Raw genomic sequence first — 22297 nt, 5'->3', positions numbered from 1 at the left:
TGATCCAGTAGGATAACATAGAAGATCAATAAAGAGTATCTTAATCAGTCATTCTAAGAGGTGGCAATTTCCAGGGCCCTTTGGTGCCCTCCTAAGATACAACTCCCTGTGGTCCAGGAGAAAAACAATAGGTGAAACAATGGCTGTCAGTTTAAGGATATTGTTGAGTTGAGTTGAGCTCTCTGGTCTTACCACCAACCTGTCTTCAGAAGAGAAACCAGTGTTTGTCCAAGGGCCTAGAGAAACTCTGGGTCAGATCTCTTTGGGGCTAGCCTCTCTCCAGTCTCTGCCCATCTCAGACCCTCCCCACCTTCAGAGTTAGAGAATACCACAATTCAATCCTTTCATGGTTGTAGAGTTTCTCTTAGTGGCAATCACAGTCTTTGGCCCTGATGGTACAAAGGTGAATGAAAGGTGTACTTTGTCTGCAAAAATTAAAGGATCAGATGTATCTATTGAGGGAATCAGACAATGTACAACTTGTTGGAGCACACTGGTCAGAGCCTTGAAAACACAAAAGAAGGCATGATTGATTCTCTCCAGGAGAGCGATGAAGCCTTCATGGGAGATGAATCTGGGGGGAAATAAAATTTAGCCAGGTGGGAAAATGGGGAAAATGATTTCTGAGGAAAGAAATGAATACAAACCATAGAGCTTAGGAGCTTCACAAACGTTGGATGAGATCAGGATGATTGGACCTTGAGTTATTGAGACGGTCTTCTTAGAGGGAGGAAAAGTGTCAGAAGGATAGCTGGGAAATAGCTGTGGAATCATAGATACTTCAGAGAGAAAATCCACCAAGTCATCCAACCAATAATCGACCCATCCATCCCTCCGTCATCCATCTGTCCATCCATCCATTCCATCCATTCCACCCATGCATCCTGCATTTCTTACCACAGATTCTCTGTGTCTTTGTATCTCTCTCTCTCTCTCTCACACACACACAAATACACACACACAACAAAGGGGTTAATTGTTAGTTTTGGGGCCCAGAACAAGAGTGCTCTGCACTTGGGCACATGATTCAGCAGATCCAGTGCTGGTTGATGTATCAGTGGTGGAGGGATACTATTTGTCTTTGTTGACTTTGTTTTCATTTTTCACATTAGGACAATTTCACATTAGGTTTTATTTGGATTAAAATTTTCTTGTGTCTTCTTGTCCTCCAAATTGCTTGCCTAATTAACCCAGCCATGTGCATTGGGGCTGCCAGGCCCTTCCTGCTTTACTCCTCCCAACCCAAGATTCAACCCAGCCTCCTGTCCACAGCCCTATGCATGGGAGTCTCTTCCTGCCACACAGATCATCTGGACCCAGCAAACTCTTGCCCCAGTAAGCCTGAGTCCTGCCCACACCCACTCCCCACGTGTCTCTTGTTCTCCAACCATCCAGTGCAGGCCTCTGCGGGACAGAGACTCTAGTGATTCAGTCAGGAATGTTCTATGCTCCTTTTTACCTATTAATTCACAGAATTTGCTGCTATCCCCTGTCCCTGTCCTCAAGCAGAGACAGGTCTTGTCCTCTGGTACTGGCCTCCTCCACTTTCTACAGCCTTAGGACAGTGGGGATTTATTGACAATAGGTGTTATTCCTGCTCAAATGATGAATGTGTGAAGTAAGAAGGCTTGGTCTATTTTTCTCAATAATGTGAGGAAAGGGCTCAGTGGATGGGGACAGGGTGGGATTCATGGGCGCTCTCTAGTCCTCACAATAGGCTAAGACCTACCCAGCAGACAGGGGCCACTGGGGCCCTCATCTCCCTCTCATGAAGACAAGAATATGATTAGTGTTCCCACACGGGCTGCCTGGAGTGGCTGTAGTGATAAACGGAGCAGAGCGGGGTTGCACCCATGGAGTCGAGGATGGTTTGGCCACGCCTGCTTGTCCAGGAAAGTGAGCCCCAAACTTCAGAAGAACCTTCCTTCAGCTCTTGCTCCCCAAGGGACTTCAATTTATCAGAGATGAATAAGCAACAGCATGTATTAGCCCTTGTGTAATAAAAGAGATAAAGGGACACGTTCTATTCCCAATGCTCACAGGAAGTGTGGAGTACTGATATATACAAACACCTCTCACCAAGTGTGATGCTCTCACCGTGGACTCCTGTATTAGGACACACAGAACAAGGTAATTAACGGAGCCTGAGGAGGGTCAGGAAGACTTAATGGGAGGTGGTATTTCTGTCCAGCTTTAAAACAGGACAGGCTCTGGGTTACGGGAAAGGAAATACTCGACAGAGGAATGAGCCAGAACAGAAAGCCTGGAGGCACGATGGTGAGGACCAGTGAGTAGGCCAGCGTTGTTATACCACAGACTAGTGGATAACAGGAGATGTCAGGAGGTGAGACGGGACAAGGAGGATGTGTGGGAAACCCCCTGGCCATCATGAGTTCCAGGCAGAAAATGCATCAGGAACACACACACACACACACACACACACACACCCATAGAGGGTTGATCTCATCTCAGAAGGGCTGCCAAGTTCTTATTTCTGGCTCTGTTACCTGCCAGCTCCTGCAACCAAGTGAGAGTCTGGATCTGCAACAGTGAATTTGCACACCCGCCATTCCTGGTCTGAGCTGCTTTGGTCTCTAGAAGGGCCTGGGCTGCCCATGCTGATGAGGTCAAGGAGGGAGAAGCTAAGGAAGGCTGGAGCACAGAAGGGTGAAGAGGAACATCGTGGGAGGACCTGCCTCCATACCTGGAGCAGGATATGAGGTAGAGACTTCAGAGGCTTACAGTTCTATCATCTCTATTGTATTCATTTAGGTATTTATCTTCTTATATCAAATTCTGAAAACAACTTGTCTTAAATCCATTTTTAATACTTTAAAACATTTTTTGAAACAAGCAGAAACTTACAAAAAGTTGGGGCTGCAGTTACAGAAAACTCTCTTCCAGAACTATTTCAGAGCAAGCTATCACTCTGATGTCCCATCACTGCCAAGCACGTTAGCGCATGCTTCGTACAAACCAGGACATCTCCTAGGTTGCCATGATACAATCACCAGACAGATTTCACGTCGAGACATCCCTACCATCTATCCCTCAGAGCCCATTCAATTTTCACCACCATCATCCTTTCTAGATCAGGGGTCTGATGGCTTTAGGGATTTTCAGTCTCCTCCTCCGGCTGAAGATGTGGGGGAGGAGTGTTTCCTTGGCCCTTTTTGTTGATCTGCATGATTTTTAGAGGAAATTGGAGAGATCTGTATTGAAGTACCTACTTTTATTGTATGTCTATCAGAAGTCCTCATTAATACATTTGAAAGATTTAAAATTTCTTCAGCCAGCCTTTGGTTGTTTGATATTTGGCAGTGGTTCAGATGATCGAGTCTGATGTAAAGAAAACAGAAATCTTTCACTGACATTTTTTAATATATGCTCCTTTTCTCTGGAAATTCAGCTTGTTGCTATATTTTTGCTACAACACCACCACTACAATAAACAACAGTATATCTACAGGTACATATTTGCGAGACCGGAATGAACACCGACTCTGCTGCGAGTAGGATGAGCACGTCTTCCGCCTTACTAGATAGTGTAAAATTATACAGTATTTTAAGGTTGATTCATGCCAACAATGTAAGAGAATTCCTGGTATTCCATTTCCTGTCCACACGTAAGTGTTGATATATTTAAAAATATTTTCCACTGTCATGGGCATGTGAGGATATCTTGTTCTCCTTCTAATTACAGTATTCTTCATTATTTGTGAGATTTTCAATCTTGTCACAGGCTTATACTCCTCATATCATTTGCCCTGTATCTTTGAAGAATCAGACTTGTTCCAATTTATCTGTAGGAGCTCTTGCTATATTCTGGATACCGATCCTTTTTCCATGGGGAGTAAGACACCATTTAGTAGTAGAGCTATTTCTGCTGTGAAGACTGACTTCTCACTAAGGAGACGACTCAGGGTGGAGGGATCACAGAAATGTCACTGCTGGGGTGGGGATCTGGGCTGACATCAGAAAGATTCTTGTTGCTTAAGTCCCAGAATATTTGTTTGCATCAGGGTGTGAGGGTAATGTTTGAGACTGACAATCTACCGCTTGATAGATAATTTACAAGTGATCCTTCATTCTGTTTCCATAAGTAATCTAGCAGAAACATTGGTTTTATTTACTCCATAACATGTAGGAAAAGTGAAAGCCATTACTTTTCTACTGGATTATAAAAGAAAATTCTGAAATAATTTAATTTTTTAACAAGTAAGATGTTCATTTAAATATCCATGAGAGAGTAATAAATTACTAAAGGAAACCATCATAAACATAATCTTGTTCTGTTTAAGAGACATGAGGCTGTTCCTCAGGACAGAGAAAGAATCCCTGAGGTTCTGCAATCTCACATGACACTTTTCTGACAATATCATTTGCAAGAGCGAGGTCAGGATGCAGAGATGCATCAGATTTTCCACAACCAGAGGAGGTGGAAAATGGTCTCTGGTTGAGAATTCTAATTGAAGCAGTTCGAAGGCTAAGTGCAGGAATCCCAACACTTAGCACTAAGAGAAATGGCACCGACGTTTAGAAAAACTGTAAAGTAGGATTATTGGCTAGGGCATAAAGCGAAAGCAATGCTGCATCTCCTTGATCCTCAAGACTCCTGGGGGCCTCAGCCTTTGCTGTAGGGACTGAAACCCAAGGTGGGGGAGAGATGCAGGGGAGGTGACCGAAAGGCCACCAACCAGAAGGGAGATGGGAGGAACTAGAGCAGACTCCAGGGGCTTCTGGGTAGCAACTCCAGCCTCTAAAAGGGGCACAGGAGTTTGTCCCAGGGACTGAGGAAAACCTGGGTCAGTTCTCCTGGGGCTACCCCTCCCCAGTCACGCCCCATCTAAGAGCACCACACTCACTGAGGGTCATGAGGTTCCCTCCACTCCTACCCCCAGCGCTAGTCCTGCAGCCTGGACCAACTTCCCCTCTCCTTTACCACGTGACACAGTCAGCTCTGGGCCCCACGATGGCGCTTTGGGTCTCAGGAATAAAGTGAGTAATGATTCAATCTCTTCTGCTTACTTAGATCCTGATCCTCCCTCCAATGGCAAGGCCTAGAGGACCCAGTGGCAGCCCCGTGCAAAGAGAGGGGCCTGGATCCTGGTTCCTCGAGCACTGGGGAGGGTTGCAGGCAAAGATCCTCCTTTCTCCTCCTCTCTCAGCCTCTCCTCACCCTGCTGGCAGCTCAAAAGCCCTGAGTGTGATGGTTCCTGCCCCACCCCATCCATTCCTGGTCCAGCTGAGCTGTCCTTATCCAACCCCAACACCAACCCAGTCCCACCTATCTCCTGAGTCACCTCTGCTCCAGGCGGGGTGCAGTGCCTCAGGATCGGGGGTCCACAGCAGGAGGGTGGCTGCCAGGTGACTGCAGCAGGGCTGGGCCAGGGTTCCCAGGTGTCCATGGAGAACTGACCTCCCTCTAATCTCATCCAGACAGTCTCTACTCTTCACCTTCTGCCCTACCTGCCATCACCCAAGCCGCTTTCTGTGGGGATGCAGCCTTAAACTCCAGCTTTTTGAGTTGGGTCTGCAAGGCCTTCCCGCCCCTCTTCCTGCGATTGGTCCCGGGCCCCTCTCCTCTAGGCATCTGGATAGAATCCCTTCCCTATGACACATCGTGTGGAGCCACCCTGATGCCCACACCTAAATTTGCGTGTTGCCCCTGCCTCATGTTCCTGTTGTCTCCCTCCCCGCCACTGTGAGCCCCTCCCAAAGGGAGAATCTGGTGTGAGTTAGGCCAGATTTTGCTAAATTTCTTTAGCATAAACGGGCTGTTAACCTTCGTGTGAGCCCCTGCACTTTCCTACTGGCTTCTGACAGCGAGGAGTTGTCAGAACTCTATGCTGACCCTGCCTAAGTAATTGCTGCCAAGCAAGATGAGGTCTTTGTCTTGGTTAATTCTATATGTCAACTTGACTGAGCTAAAGGATGTCCTCACAGCTGGTAGAACATTCTTTCTGGTTTGTCCGTGAGGGTGCTTCTTGAAGAGATTAGTATTTGAATCAGGCGACTGCGTAAAGAAGATGGCCCTCACCAATGAGGGTGGGCATCATCCATTCCACGAGGGCCTGAATAGAACAAAAGGGCAGAGGAAGAGCGAATTAGCTTTCACTTTGAGCTGGGACATCCTTCTCCTGCCCAGGGACAAGGTCATCATGCTGCTGGGTTTTGGGTCTTTGGACCTGGACTGTGGCTTATACCACTAATTTCCTGGTTGTCAGGCCTTTAGGTAATAATAATTATCTCTATCTCAGTTCCTATCTCTATATCAGCTCCTAATGCTTGTTCTTCAGGAGAACCCTGGCTAATACAGTCTTCTTCACCGGCTCTCACTTCCCGGATGAGAAGGTCTAGGTTATAGGCCAACGGTTGGGGTGGGAATTCACCTTTCCCCATGCTCATAACATGTTATCTGCCCCTCCCTTCCCATTCAATCTGCTCTCAGTACCTGTTGCTCTGAAGGACTCAGCCTAGGATGCCAAGGAGAAGAGAGCAGAGGAGTGTCACCAGTAGGATCCAGGTGATGGGAGTGATGGCTGTGGCCCTGGATTGGGCTGTAGCTGGGGCTGTGGTTGGTGATGCTGAAATGGAAAAGGAAGAGTGATAGCCCTTGTCCAGACCCCAAATGTGAAGAGACTCCTCCTCAGCTCTTGCTGCCCTAGTTCATCCTACAATGCAGACATTTTCTACCCATATACTTGTGACAGCTGTGTGACAGGCTGTGAGCTAGGAAGAGAGAGAGGACATGGGCCCTGTCCCCAAGGGGCTTATGCAGCAAATAGGAGAAGCAAGGGTGACAAGTAACCAATCCCTCCTGTTGTGACTGAAGAGAAGGTGACACATGAGGATGGTGGTAGACAAGACCTCTCAGTTGACATCTGGGGTGGTATTCAAGGATTTCCAGAAATAGACCAGGCGGGATGAAAAAGAAAAGTGAGTCTAAGAAGAGGCAACAGTAAGCAGAAAAGGCCTGGAAACAGAATGATGCCCTCATGTTTGGGGTCAGAAACGTGGGGGAAGAAACCCACGGTGAGTGGAGCAGAGGTACGTACAGTGAAGAAGAGATGTCAGGAGGTGAGAAGGGAAAGGAAGGATGGTAGAACCTACCTATGGCCATAAACTCCCAATAAGAAAGCACCGCGGATGGATCACCCTTTCAAACACATGCACACACAAACATATTGACACACATACACATGGTAGGGTAGGTTGACCTCGTTTAAAAAGAGCTACCACTTCCTCCTTCTCCTCTCAGTTACCTGTTGTCTCCAGCATTTTCTCCCAGTGCAACAAAAATTGCTCAAGCCAGTTCCTACAGTCTCCATTTAAGATCTTCATGAGGAACGTCGTTGCATCTCTGTCATTGGCCAACGTCCATTTTAACAGCCTGCCTCCAGGTTGAAGCACTGTCCAGTTTCTGTTCTCTGAGTCAAAGAGGAGGAATATCTGTCCATCCAAGCCAAACTGCCACGATCCACTGGTGCGTCCATTGGCTTTACAGAGACACATCATCCTGCCCTGCAGGGTGAGAGGATCTGCCCCCAGGGGAAAGAGGTCAGCCTCCGGTCTTGTCAAATCCTTTCCCCACCCTGGTGTCCACTCCTCTGGTTCCCTTCGTATCTCCCGGTCCCGCCCTGTCCTCTCTGTCTGCCCTGCCTGCTGGGCCTCCTGTGTGGGACCAACTTCCGATTTTACACAACACAGTGGCTCCCTCCCCTACAGAAACTGTTCTGCGTCTGCCCTGAGCCTTCAGACTCACCGCTGGTTGTGGAAATCTCTCGTTCCACCTCAAGGAGTTTCTTTCTGAGCTCTTCCACCAGCTCTTTCAGAGCTTCTGACTGTCTCCCCCAGGCCTCTGTAGTGTTCACCTTCATCCCCAGACGACCTTCGGGTTCGAACTTCTCGCCACCACAGTGGTAGTGCAGAAACATGTCTCTGTTGACCTTGCCTTGAACCTCACACCAGGGTTGTCCTGGTTTGGGTTTCGGACTGATGGTGAACTCATAGCAAAGACTGTGAGCCTCTGTGAAGGAAAAACACAGGTGAGGGTTGGAGTTGGGAGCAAAGGAGCCCTAGGCACCCCCTCCCCCATCAATGTGACATCCACGAGCTAGGATGGCACAGCAAGGATGGCCCCTACCCAGCCCCTCCTCCTCACCAGTTAAAGGCTAGTGGCCCTCCCTTGCTGGAGGATGAGGAGAAGGTCTCTGCCTGGCAGGAAGTCACACCCTACCCTGCCTCCCATCCCTCCTACTCCAGGTTCTGGGGGCCAGCTGCGGAGGCTTTTGCTGGAGCGTGTCCTCAGGCGGGAGCAGAGGGTACCAGTTGGTAAAGAGGGGATTAGGGACACTTCACAAGTCGGAGGTGTTGGAGGCCCTGGGGTGCAGGGAGACGGGGTAGGTGGGCAGTGAAAGGGTGTGAGCTGTGGTGGAGGTGCAGGGACTCCTGAGGGACAGTGGCTGGGGCTGCACGTGTGCTCATCCGCTGTGCAGGCGCGCTAGGAAGTTCCCCGGGGGGAGATGACAGCAGGATGGAGGGTGTGCGGGGACCATGGTGGCAGCAGAGGAGGGCGGGCCGTGGCTGGGGCTCATTCCCCTGCGGCAAGGCGCCCCCTCCTGGCCACGCCCCGGGGGCCAGGGGCTCGGGCTCCCACTTCCTGAGGGGCGTGCGGGCTGGGCACCCAGGGCTTCCACAGCTTTGGTGGAGATTAACACGTAAATCAGTGAACTTGGAGTAAAGATGGTCCTCCACATGTTGGTAGGCCTTGTCAAATCAGTTGAAGGCCTGAAACGAACAAGGAGACTGACGTCCTCAAAGAAGAGGGCATCCTCCAGCAGACTGCCTTCAGACTTCATCTGCATCCTTGGCTCCACTGGGCTCCAGTGAGCCAGTCCACACTGCAGGTTGTGGACTCGACGGCCTCCATCATCAAGTGAGGCCATTCCTTCTAATAAGTGGTAAGTCTCTCTGTCTCCACATCATACTGGTTCTGTTTCTCTAGAGAACCCTGACTAAAACAGGAGGGAAAGCAAGACTTCACAGGAGATGATATGTGTGCCCAGCGGTCAAGGTCCACAGGCTCTTGAGCAGTGGGAACTGGAATACCTGTCAGAGGAATATGCAATATGCCAGTACAGAAAGCCTGGAAGGATGATGGTGAGGACCAGCAGGCAGGCCAGAGTGGCTTGTCCTTAGGGTCTTGGAGAGGAAGAGATTACAGCAGGTGAGCTAGGACTAAGAGGATGTGTGGGAAATCCCTTGGCTGTCAGGGGTTTCAAGCAGAAAACTCATTATGACTACATGTGCACACGCACGCGCACAACCCCCCCCCCCCCCCCGAGAGGGTGGATCTAATCTCAGAGAAGCTGCTTAGCCCTTTCCTCTGAGTCAGTTACCTCTCTCACAGTGTTTTTCTGGCAATAGCAATTGCAAGAACAAGTTCGTGGTGCAGAGAAAGATCTGATTTCCCACAATCTAAGAAGAAGATGGAAAATGTTCTCTTTGTGGAGATTTCCTGTTTAAGCAGTTCAAGTTGAAGTGCCAGAATTCCATCACCGAGCGCCAGGAGAAAAGGACATAATATGTGAAGCAAAAGCTGAATAAGAGAATCACCAAATGCAAGAAGGGCCCCGAGACGTTGCATCAACGGTCTCATCACGATCTCATGGCGACATCTGGATTTGTGAGGCCTGAACTCCTGCTGATCTAGAAATGAGCAGCAGGTGACCCAAAGGCGCCCACCCGGAAGGCAGAGTCGTGACATGCACCACACTCTCAGAGGCTTCTTCACAGGATCATCAAACTTCAGAAGTGAAACAGTGTTGGTCCGAGTGGTAGAGGAAATCCCAGGTCAGCTCTCCCAGGTCAGCTCCCCAGTCACTCCCCATCTCCAGCCTCTTCCTCACTGAGGGTCAGGTATCCCCCCACCCTTCACCTCCACCATGGGTCCAGCAGCTTGTCCCAAGCTCCTCCTCCCTTTACCTCACCACTGCCAGCCCCAGACCCTGCTACCAATCGTTTTAGCCTCAGGACTAGAGCAAGTAATGCATCAGTCTGCTCCCTTTACTCAGTTCCTGATTCTCCCTCTCATGGGAGGGCCTAAATGACTTGGTGGGAGCTCTGATGGAGGAGAAAGGCCCGCATCCCAATACCTGTAGCCTTGGGGAGGGGTTGAGGCAGACACCCTTCTTTTCCTTCTCTCCCAGCCTCTTAGCTAGCAGCACACATAGGTCTCAGTGTGATGGTCCCTGTCCTCGCCCCATCCACTCCTGGTCCTGGTCAGCTGTGAGCATCACAGCAGCTCAGTCCCACCTCTCTCCTAAGTTACCTCTGCTCCAGGCAGGGGCTGCACAGTCACTCAGGATCTGGGCTCTGCAGGAGGCTGGCTGCCAGGTGCATGCAACAGGCTGAGCCAGAATTCCCCTTGTTCCCTGGAGAACTGGCCTCCTCCTGATCTCATCCTTCCCAGTCTCCACTCCTTGCCTTCTGCATTTCCTGCTGTGACCCAAGGCACTTTCTGTGAGAACACAGCCCTGAACTCCTGCCTTCTGAGTTGAGTCTTCAATGTTTGCACCCCTCTTCCTGGAATGAGACCTTAGCCCCCTGGATGAATCCTCTCCCCCCCGCCCTTTTTTTTTTGTGAGCAAGATCAGCCCTGAGCTAATATCCATGCTAATCCTCCTCTTTTTGCTGAGGAAGACCGGCTCTGAGCTAACATCTATTTCCAATCTTCCTCCTTTTTTTTTTTCCCCCAAAGCCCCAGTAGATAGTTGTATGTCATAGTTGCACACCCTTCTAATTGTTGCATGTGGGACGCGGCCTCAGCATGGCCTGAGAAGCGGTGCATTGGTGCGCGCCCAGGATCCGAACCCGGGCCGCCAGTAGCAGAGCGTGCGCACTTAATCGCTAAGCCACGGGGCCGGCCCCCGCTTCCCCTTCATACATACCCTGGAGCCACCATGTGGCTCTCCCCCAAATGTGAGTACTGCCCACGACTTGTGTGCCTGCTCTCCCCACACCACTTCTTGCTGGGCCCAAGGAGACTCTCCCAAACAGGGATTCTGGTCTGAATGACGCCTGACTCTGCTAAACCCCTTTCGCATCCACAGGTCCTAAATCTTGGTAAGGGCCCCTCCCCTTTCCCCCTGGCCTCACCAGTGAGGAGACACCAGAGCCCAGGGCTGAGCTTGTCCAAGTTGTTGCCATTGAGTGAGATGAGGTCTTATTCTCCTGGTCTGGTTTCCACAATGAGAAAGTTCAGTGAGGGGGCAGGGTTTGGGCTGAGAATTCACCATTCCCTGTCCTCACTCCAGGCGATTGGCTCCTCCCTTCCCTCTCAATGTGCTCTCAGTACCTGTTACTGTGAAGGACTCAGCCTAGGATGCCGAGGAGAAGAGAGCAGGCGAAAGTCACCGAGAGGATCCAGGCGATGGGAGTGATGATCGTGGCCCCGGATGGGGTTGAAGCTGGAGCCGTGGTTGGTGATGCTGAAATGGAAAAAGGAGAGTGGAAGCCCTTGTCCAGACCCCAATCTTCTCTGAGGAGACTTGTCCTCAGCTCCTGCTGCCCCAGAGAATCCTACAATGCAGACATTTTCTACCCCTCTCCTTCTGGCAGCTGCTGTGACAGTCCCTGAATGAGGGAGAGAGGAGATGGGCCCTGTCCCCAAGGAGCGTATTTAGATAATGGGGGAAGGAAGAGTTGCGATGTAACCAATAGCCTTGCTGTGACAGTAGAGGAGGTGACATACAAGAATTTTGGTAGAGAAGTCCTCTCAGGAGCTGAGATTTGAGGAGTTATCTAAGTATTTCAAGAAATAGACCAGGTGAGATGAAAAAGAAAAGTGAGAAATGATTAAAATCCATTCTTTGATTTGACGTGAGTGCAATCAAGGCCTCTTACCCCACAACCTACTCCGTCCTGCACTTGGACTTTCTCACTTACCCGTCTGTGTATTTCTCAGGTTTAATGTCCGGAAGTTGCTGCCTGAGCAAGCCCCCCACGTCTCTCAGCGTTTCCATCTGTTCTTGCCAGGCCCTCGTGCCATTCACCTCCTCTCCCAGGAGACTCAAGGATTTCACCTCGTCTCTGCCAACGTCATAGGAAAGAAAAGTCTTTTCATCTACCTGGCCTTGAACCTCACACCATGATTGTCCAGGTCTGAGCTTAGGAATGATGGTGAAGTCATAGCAAAGAGAGCGAGCATCTGAGAAGGAAAACCTCAAGTGAGGGTTGAGAGAAAAGGACCTCTAGGCAGCCCCCACCCCCATCTCTGCCACAGCAAGAGACTCTCTGAAGGGCTGGGCTGCAGAGCAGACACTGCCCCTGCCCAGCCCCTCCCTGTCAGGAGTTCAAGGCTAGTGCCCCCGCCTTGCTGGAGGAGGAGGAGGAGGTGTCTGCCTGGCAAGAAGCCACGCCCCTGCCTCCCATCCCTCCTACTCCAGGTTCTGGCTGCCAGGTGTGGAGAATTTTGCCAGAGTGTGTTCTCAGGCAGGCGGATAAGGTGTCAGTTGGTAGAGAGGTGATTAGGGACAGCTCCCATTTGGGAAGGTGTTGGAGGCCCTGGGGTGCAGGGGGACGAGGTGAGGCAAGCAGTGAAAGGGTGTGAGCAGGGGTGGAGGAGCAGGGGCTCCTGGGGGACAGTGGCTGGGGCTGCACGCCCGCTCATCCTCTGTCCAGGCGCGCTGGGAGGTTCCCGGGGGGAGAGAGGTGGGCAGGATGGAGGGTGTGTGGGGACAGTGGCGCAAGCAGAGGAGGGCGGGCCGCATGTGGGTTCACGCCCCTGCCGGGACGCGCCCTGTCCTGGCCACGGCTTGGGTGCCAGGGTCTCGGGCTCCCACTTCCCGGGGGACGGGCGGGTTGGGCACAGGGGTCCTCTGCAGCCTGTCCCTCTGCGCCCTCTCTCCCTCCCATTCTCCGGCCTTTCTTATTCGTCAAAGTCGCCTCTTTCCCCGCCCTCCTCTTGCCCAGAGGCAACAACCGGCATGGGGACGGGAGCCCCGGGATGAAAACTTAAGGGGAGATGGCAGCCCCACCGGCCAAGACACCTGAGCGCCCGTGAGCCCCCGTGTCCCCTCCCCCGATTCTAATCTATGCCCTCCCCTCCACACACTTGCCACAGGTTCCATCCGGAAGTCACCTCCGCGCGCCGCCCAGTGACAGTCCCGCCGCAGCAGCAGGAGCACGAGCAGGAGGCGGAGACTGAACTCGGGGCCCGCGGTCGGCGCCGTCGCGACCTGCAGCGGGGACGGGGACTCCGCTGTGCGCAGAGCCCGGCGGGCCGTCACCTCACGGTGGCACCCAGACGGAGTCACTGTCCTGCCCGTGTGCGGGGGCGCGGGTGGTCCTCACGGAGCTCCTCCCCAGGGCCTGCCCTCTCGGATTTTTTGGCAGATGATGTGGAAGTCAGTTCCTCTCCTCCTGCCACCCAAGTTCCTCCCCTTTCTCCTCCGGCCCCTCAGCCCCTCTCTCCTCCACCATCCCCCGCCCTCCCGTCTCTGTTCCACCTTCACCATCATGCCCGCTCTTCTCAAATGACCCACCATTTTCCTTCTGGAGGACACTCCCGTCAGTATAGATCTTACAATAATGAAAAGGATAATGATGCGATATAAAGAGAAATATTATATCCCTGAACTTGATAACTTAGAAAAAAATCAATATCTTACAAAACATAAATTAATAAAATTGACTCAGGACACAAAAATATGAAAAGTTCAAAAAACTAAATTCTTATTAAAAATCTTCCCACAAAGAAAGCTTGAGGTCTGGATGAATTCTATTCAAATTTTAAGAAAAAGAGGGAAATCCATGATGACATAAAGAAAAGGAAAGATATCCCATGCACGTGGATTGGAAGAATAAACATAGTTAAAATGTCTATATTACCTAAAGCAATCTACAGATTCAATGCAATCCCAATCAGAATCCCAATGACATTCTTCACAGAAATAGAAAAAAGAATACTAAAATTTATATGGGGCAACAAAAGACCCCGAATAGCTAAAGAAATCCTAAAGAAAAAGAACAAAGCAGGAGGCATCACAATCCCTGACTTCAAAACATACTACAAAGCAATAGTAATCAAAACAGCATGGTACTGGTACAAAAACAGACATACAGATCAATGGAACAGAATTGAAAGCCCAGAAATAAAACCACACATATACGGACAGCTAATTTTCGACAAAGGTGCTAAGAACATGCAATGGAGAAAGGAAAGTCTCTTCAATAAATGGTGTTGGGAAAACTGGACAGCCACATGCAAAAGAATGAAAGTGGACCATGTGCTATCGCCATTCACAAAAATTAACTCAAAATGGATCAAAGACCTGAAGGTGAGACCTGAAATGATAAAACTCATAGAAGAAAATATAGGCAACACACTATTTGACATTGGTTTTAAAGGAATCTTTTCGGATGACATGCCTACCCAGACTAGGGAAACTAAAGAAAAAATAAACAAGTGGGATTTTATCAGATTAAAGAGCTTTTATAAGACAAATGAAACCAGAATCAAGATGAACAAACAACCAACCAGCTGGGAGAGAATATTTGCAAAACATACATCTGACAAGGGGTTGATCTCCATAATATATAAAGAACTCACACAATTGAACAACAAAAAAACAAACAACCCGATCAAAAAATGGGCAGAGGAAATGAACAGACACTTCTCCAAGGAAGATATACAGATGGCCAATAGGCACATGAAAAGATGCTCAACATCACTAATCATCAGGGAAATGCAAATCAAAACAACACTAAGATACCACCTCACGCCTGTTAGAATGGCTATAATCACCAAGACAAAAAACAACAAATGTTGGAGAGGATGTGGAGAAACAGGAACCCTCATACACAGCTGGTGGGAATGCAAATTGGTGCAGCCTCTATGGAAAACGGTATGGAGATTCCTCAAAGAATTAAAAATAGAGATGCCCTATGATCCAGCCATCCCACTACTGGGAATCTATCCAACGCACCTGAAATCAACAATCCAAAGAGGCTTATGCACCCCTATGTTCATTGCAGCATTATTCACCATAGCCAAGAAGTGGAAGCAACCTAAGTGTCCCTCGACTGACGATTGGATTAAGAAAATGTGGTATATATATACAATGGAATACTACTCAGCCATAAAAAAAGACAAAATCGTCCCATTTGCAACAACATGGATGGGCCTGGAGCCTATTATGTTAAGTGAAATGAGCCAGAAAGAGAAAGACAAACACTGTATGATCTCACTCATATGTGGAATATAAACCAACACATGGACAGAGAAAACTGGACTGTGGTTACCAGGGCAGTGGGGGTGGGGGGTGGGCACAAGGGGTGAAGGGAGTCATATATGTGGTGATGGACAAACAAAAATGTACAACCCAAAATTTCACAATGTTAGAAACCATTAAAACATCAATAAAAAAAAGAAGAAAAAAAAAATTTTAAGAAAAAGAGAATATAATCCAACACAAACTCTTTCAGAAAATGGAGGAAACAGCCCAATACATTTATTCCATCACAAAACCAAGCAAAGATACTACAAGAAAAGACAACTACTGAACAGTTTCCTTTCTGATCACAGATGTAAAAGTCCTTTAAAAAGTAACAGCAAATCAAACTCAGCAAGATAGATAGATAGATAGAAAGATAGATAGATTGATACATGGATGAAAAAGATAATCCATTAGGACCAAGTGGGCTTCAACCTAGGAACGCAAGGTTGGTTTAACATTCAAAATTCAACAAATGCAATTCAAAATATTAACAGAAGAAAGGAAAAATACCCTACGATTATCTCAATAAATGCAGAAAATCACTTGACAAAATTCAACACACATTCATGATAAATTTAAAATTTAGTAAACAAGAAAAAGAAGGAAATTTCCTCAAGCTGATAAAGGGATCTATGAAAAACCTGCAGTAAACATTTTAAGTAATGATGAATGACTGAACACTTTCTCCCCAAGATAAAGAAGAAGAAGAAGATCCACTCGCACTACTTCAATTCAATATTTTACTGGAGGTCCTAGACAATAAGGTGGGAAAAATAATGAAAAGGCATACAAGTTGGAAAGGAGTAAGTAAAACTACCTTTATTTGCAGATGACAAGATCATGGGGAAAAAGATTATTAAAACTACTAAGTGACTTTAGCTAAGTTCAAGATAGAAGTTCAATATGCAAACACACTCTCTTTCTATATACTAGCTAACAATTAGAAACGAAAATCTTTTAAAGCTGTAATTTATAATAGCATCCAAAAACATGAAACATTTGAGGGGATAAATTTAAGAAAACATGTGTAAGAGACATCATTCCATTTCAAGGAGCTGAAAAAAAGAGCAAAGTAAACCCAAAGGAAGTCGAAGGAGAGAAATAAGGAGCAGACACAAACAAAATTTAAAACAGACACGGAGAAAAATAACCAAGCTAAAAGCTGGTTCTTTGAAAAGATCAACAAAATGTAAAAATGTATTAACTTATAGCTAGAATGATCAATATAAAAAAATAAAGAGGACGTAAACCATCAATATTAAGCATGAAAGAGGAAGTATCTCTACAGGTCCTATAGACAATAAAAAGTGAATATCCTAAACAACTTTAGGCCACAAATTCAACAACTTAGAAGAATGGGTAAAATTCCTTGAAAGACAACTCCCAAAGCTCAATCAAGAAAAAACAGATAACACACACAGCTCATATGTATTTCATAAATTGAATTCCTAGTTAAAAACTCTAAGCTCAGAGGGCTACACTGGTAAATTCTACCAAACATTGCAGAAAGAAATAACACTGATTCTACAAAATGAGGTCTCATTTTAGGAGACCATTTTAAGTTTTTGATACTGAAACCAGGTGAAGACATTATGAGAAAACAAACCTACAGACCAATATCCCTCAGGTAACTAGACACTAAAATCCTTAAGATATGTGCAAATCAAATCGAGGAATATTTTAAAAGAATATACATCACAACCAAAGAGGTTTATCACAAGAATAGAAGGTTAGTTTAACATTCAAGATCATTCATTAACAGGATAAAAGAGAAAAACGAGATGATCATCTCCACGGAAGCAGAAAGACATCTGACAAATTCAGCACCCACTGCTGATAAAAATTCCGAGCAAACTGGGAAGAGACAGGAATTTTCTCAACCTGATAGAGGGCACCTACAAAAAATCCAACAGCTAACTTCATACTTCAAGATGAAATACTGAACACTTTCCTTCTAGAGACCAGCAGCAAGACGAGCATGTCCACTCTCACCACTGCTGCTCAACACTATGCTGACAGGACGCGGTCGAATCTCAAAATCAGCTCACTGAGTGAAAGAAGCCACACAGAAACAGCACACAGGGTGTGACTACATTAATACAAAACGCAAACCACTCTAAAATGACAAAAGTGTGTCTGTGTTTTCCCGGAACCCAGAGGCAGAGCAAGGGATAGACCGCAAAGGGACACAGGGATCCCTGGGGGGTGACGGAAATGCTCCGTCTCATGGCTGTACACGACTGTCAAACTCATCAAATGGTACACCTTGAACGGATGCCGTTTATTTTATGTAAAACATTCCTCAATAAGTTTGACAAGAAAAAATGATTAACGTGTAAAAACAGGAAGGGAGAAATAAACGGATGAAAAGATGAAGAATTTCAACAGTCTGGGAATCTACAGAAAAGTGATCAAATGGACGTTCTATCACTGAGAAATGTCTATCTGCAATTCAGAAGTTATCGGACGCCTTAAAGGTCAAGCAGCCAGAAGGGCAGAACTAATTACAAAAGCTCAGACAGGTCCAGCAGGAAACATCCAAACTTGCAGACATGTGGATCTGAAACCGAAGCTCAGAGAGAAGAAAATAGAAGAATGAAAACCACCGTACAGAGCATGAGACGTGGGACACAGTCCAGGTCTCACGTCCGTGTAACCAGAAAGACGGGAGAAAGAACGGGGCGACCGCGGCGTTCGAACGAAAAATGGCTGAGAAGTCCCCAAACCTGACCAAAGACTCAACGCACAACTGAAAAAGTTCTGTGAACCCAAGTAGGACGGAGAGAACACAGGCACGAGCACGTGGGCGGGCACCCGCATAGGGAGGGGCAGAAAATCCTAAAATCGGGCCCAGGGAAAGCACAGGACTTGCACAGGAGCAAGAGAACAACAAAAGGCTGACTTTCCAACAACTTTTCGACCCCGACTCCAGCCCAAGTCCCCGGCCCCCGCCCTGACCCCGGCCCCAGATCCCAAGCCTGGCCCGCACCTCAGCTCGACCCCTGACCCCCGCTCCTCGGCCCCGCCCAAGAACTCGGCTGACCCCCGACCCCCGACCCGGCCCCTGACCCCCGACCCCGTCCGCGACCTCTCACTCACCTGTCCCGCGGCAGACGGCGTGCCCGCGGCGGGCCTGCGGGAGGCCGGAGCGGGGCTGAGAGGATGCGGTCGGTGGCGGCAGAGTCCGAGGCGAGCGAGGCAGCAGCGGAGCCGCAGGTGACGGAATCTGACGAGAAGGAAGCAGCTGGCTGAGGCGGATGAAGCGGTCGCATCTTCTCACCACCAGACCGCAACGCTGTGTGTGGCGCGAGCCGGCGCGCTCTGCGCGGCTGACCAATCCCGCAGCGCTCCCCGCTGGCCCCGCCCCCTGCAAGGGAAGGAAACCAATGAGAGTCAAGTGGGCGGAGGAAGGGAGAGGGGCGGTGACAACGGGGATGGGGGGATCGGCAGTTGGGGCGAGGGGGCCGGAGGGGGCCGGGGGCTGGTGACTTCCCGCGAGACAGACCACCGCAAGGTCCAGGCTGCGCCAGTGCGGGGCGGAGCCCGAGGCGTGGGGGCGGTGAATGGAACGCTGCGGGGTCCCCGGGCGGGGTTCACCGGCGGGGCGTGGCCTGAAGCGGGATGCCGCTGGCTGAGGACGGCCGGGACGGGGACCCGAATGGGCGCGGAGATGGCGCCCCTGGCATGGCGGGGTTCCGGGCGTCTTGGGACAGGCTCCGGGGCCACGGGGGAGAGGGGGAGGGGCGGGGGGGGAATGTCTGGCTGGGGCGTGGCCTGGGCGGTCCCACCCCCTTCCTCTGTGGTGGGCCGGGTCCTGCAGTGGTCGGTAAAGGGGACAGTCTTCCTGGCCTGCGGGGCCTGGTTCCAAAGCCCTGGTTCCAAAGGCCACGCCGCCCGGGGCCGCTCTCGTCCCCACTCGGCCCTGTCGTGGAACAGTGGCCTATTCTTCCTCCTATGTGTCCTAGAGTGACTGTCCCTTTAAGAGCAGGTTCTGATTGACAAATCAACTCTTCTGTGACTACAAAATCATTTAATCTTAACAGAAGACATTGCCTATGAGGAAGCAGACACAAAGATCTTGACTAAGCTTGCCAACATAGTAAACGGCAAAGCCAGAGTTCCAGGAGGCATTCTGCCTCCATGTCTCCTGCTCTAAGCTCCTATACTGTATTGCCAGGATTCTAGGCTGGTCCTTAATGCCCTGCCATTGTGTACATTGCCCCTCCGGGTGTGACCGCAAAAAAAGGGCATGATATGCTCACCAAGAGACAAAAGCCAATCTTCAAGAGGCAAGATGGTGGCAGAGAAAGGGCATTTTATTCCCGCTTGCTAGCAAGAGAGAAGATGACCGACTAATGTCCCAAAGAACCATCTTAAGGGGGCACAAAATCTTACAGCAGTTATATGGGCCAGTGGGTTATAGCGGAGGGAGTTAGGAATGTTGACTCTCTGGTATTATAGACTGGGAGTCGCCACACCAGACCTTTCAGTTATCATTGAAGTCGCTATCAGCATAGACTCTCTGTTTGGGGGTCATCACATTCCTAGGGAACTCAAAAGAACAAAGTTATGATCTTATTGCAGCTGGGAGGTACATGCACAAGCATGGGTCATAAAATCTACAGAGAGTTAGATCTCCTGGAGGGTGCATATCCAGCTGGCTTAGTTAGTCAGAGGTCATTCAAAGTTACAATAGGGTTTCTTTTGTACAATATGGCTTCCCTTGTGTCAACCTTGTCTTGAGCCAGTATCACTGGTGCCACAATAGTTTTGAACTACTGTATAGGGGTCTCAGACTCTTACTGCATTTGAGCGTCCTTTAATTTTTAACAGCTTACTTTCTCATTTTACAAGACACAGTACAAACACGTTGAAGGAGTCTTTGTGGATACCTAAACTTGACCATTCTTTTTGGGGGTACCTACTGTACTCTATATATACTTCTATCATAGAAACAAGCACAGAGTTTGGAAAAACAGCAGTGTAGACATGCTGCTGTAGCTAGATCACTAGTAGCTAGATCACTACTTAGAGGGAAATTTATAGCCTTCAATGAGTCAACTGGAATAGCGGAAAGACTGATATCATTAAGCTCAGCTTCCTTGCCAAGAAGTAAAAAAAGAACTATCAAAATGGAAGAGTATACAAGTGAGGCAACAGTAAATATAAGAGCAGAAATCAATGACATAGAAAAATACAATAGAAGCAAATCAACAAGGCTAAGAGTTGTGTTTTGTTGCCATTAATAAAATTAATAAACCCCTAGCAAAATAGATGAAAGAAAGAAAAGAAAAAGAAGAAACTGAATTACCAATATCAGGAATCAAAACACACTCATCCTCTACAGGACCCACAGACATTAACCAGATGCGAAGCAGATTTTAGGAAATATCTAGGATAAAAATTTCACAACGGGGATCAAAATGCACAACAAAGAGGTTAGATATGATATCAAAAACATGAGGGAGGAGGGGAGTTAAAGAGTACAGCTTTCAGACAGAGGTCAAACTAAAGTGACCATCAATTCTGTATAGTAGAAGAAAGGAACAGAGAAGGACTACTAAAACACTGAGAAAAAAAAAAAAGTTAAAAAATGGCAGTAAGTACATACTTATCAATAGCTACTTTAAACGTCAATGGACTAAATGCTCCAATTAAAAGGCATAGGGTGGCTGACTGGATAAAAAAACAAGACCCATATATATGCTGCATACAAGAGACACACTTCAGACCTAAAGACACTCACAAACTGAAAGTGAAGGGATGGAAAAAGATACTCCACGCAAATGGCAATGAAAAGAAAGCTGGGGTAGCAGTACTCATATCAGACAAAATAGACTTTAAAACAAAAACTGTAAAAAGAGACAAAGAAGGGCATTGCATAATGATCAAGGGAACAATCCAACAAGAGGATATAACACTTGTAAATATCTACGCACCCAATGTAGGTGCACCTAAATATATAAAGCAATTATTAACAGACATAAAAACAGAAATAGACAGTAACACAATAATAGTAGGGGACTTTAACACTCCACTTACACCAATGGATAGATCATCCAAACAGAAGATCAATAAGGAAACATTGGCCTTAAACGACACACTACAACAGATGGACCTAGTAGATATATACAGAGCATTCCATCCAAAAACCGAAGAATACACGTTCTTTTCAAAGGCACATGGAACATTCTCCAGGATTGATCACATATTAGGCCACAAAACAAGTCTCCATAAATTTAAGAAGATTGAAATAATACCAAGCATCTTTTCTGACCACAACGGTATGAAACTAGAAATCAACTATAGGAAGAAAATCAGAAAAGCCACAAATACGTGGAGATTAAACAAAATGCTACTGAACAACGACTGGGTTAACGAAGAAATCAAAGAAGAAATCAAAAAATACCTGGAGACAAATGAAAATGAAAATACGACATGCCAGAATTTATGGAATACAGCAAAAGCAGTTCTAAGAGGGAAGTTTACAGCGATACAGGCCTATCTCAACAAACAAGAAAAATCTCAAATAAACAATCTAACAATGCACCTGAAGGAACTGGAAAAAGAAGAACAAACAAAGCCCAAAATCAGTAGAAGAAGGGAAATAATAAAAATCAGAGCAGAAATAAATGAAATAGAGACCAAAAAAACAATAGAAAAAATTAATAAAACCAAGAGCTGGTTCTTTGAAAAGATCAAGAAAATAGACAAACCTTTAGCTAGACTCACTAAGAAAAAAAGAGAGAAGGCACAAATAAGTAAAATCAGAAATGAAAGAGGAGAGGTTACAACAGACACCTCAGAAATACAAAAGATTATAAGAGAATACTATGAAAAGCTATATGCCAACCAATTCGACAATCTGGAAGAAATGGATAAATTCTTAGAATCATACAACCTTCCAAAACTGGATCAAGAAGAAGTAGAGAATTTGAATAGACCAATCACCAGTAAGGAGATCGAAACAGTAATCACAAACCTCCCCAAAAATAAAAGTCCAGGACCAGACGGCTT

General features: G+C 47.6%; 1 protein-coding gene across 1 annotated transcript; it reads right to left on the bottom strand.

Annotated features, from left to right (window-relative positions):
• Positions 1-3360: 3360 nt before the first annotated feature.
• Positions 3361-18966, bottom strand: LOC131399768 (uncharacterized). The gene is made up of 10 exons (XM_058534290.1): positions 18878-18966; positions 18380-18801; positions 13144-13263; positions 11949-12210; positions 11365-11491; positions 10333-10390; positions 7765-8028; positions 7265-7540; positions 6454-6586; positions 3361-6073 (listed from the first exon to the last, which is right to left on the bottom strand). Exons 1-9 carry the CDS (start codon positions 18964-18966, stop codon positions 6471-6473), a joined length of 1734 nt encoding a protein of 577 aa, XP_058390273.1. The 3' UTR covers positions 3361-6073; positions 6454-6470.
• Between the last annotated feature and the right edge of the window lie 3331 nt (positions 18967-22297).

This window comes from Diceros bicornis, chromosome 39 (genome assembly GCF_020826845.1).
Source record: "Diceros bicornis minor isolate mBicDic1 chromosome 39, mDicBic1.mat.cur, whole genome shotgun sequence".
Taxonomy (NCBI): domain Eukaryota; kingdom Metazoa; phylum Chordata; class Mammalia; order Perissodactyla; family Rhinocerotidae; genus Diceros; species Diceros bicornis.
The sequence above is the reverse complement of the archived record's forward strand: the minus strand, read 5'-3'. Positions and strand labels throughout refer to the sequence as shown.

Excerpts from the sequence above, each read along its gene's own strand:
- LOC131399768 (XM_058534290.1), bottom strand. The coding sequence starts at position 18,966 with ATGCCAGGGGCGCCATCTCCGCGCCCATTCGGGTCCCCGTCCCGGCCG. Across the intron at positions 13,264-18,379 it reads CGCCGTCTGCCGCGGGACAG|CGGAGTCCCCGTCCCCGCTG; the intron begins GTGAGTGAGAGG and ends CTCTGCGCACAG. Across the intron at positions 10,391-11,364 it reads CTAGGCTGAGTCCTTCACAG|CCAGCCTCCTGCAGAGCCCA; the intron begins TAACAGGTACTG and ends TGCACCTGGCAG.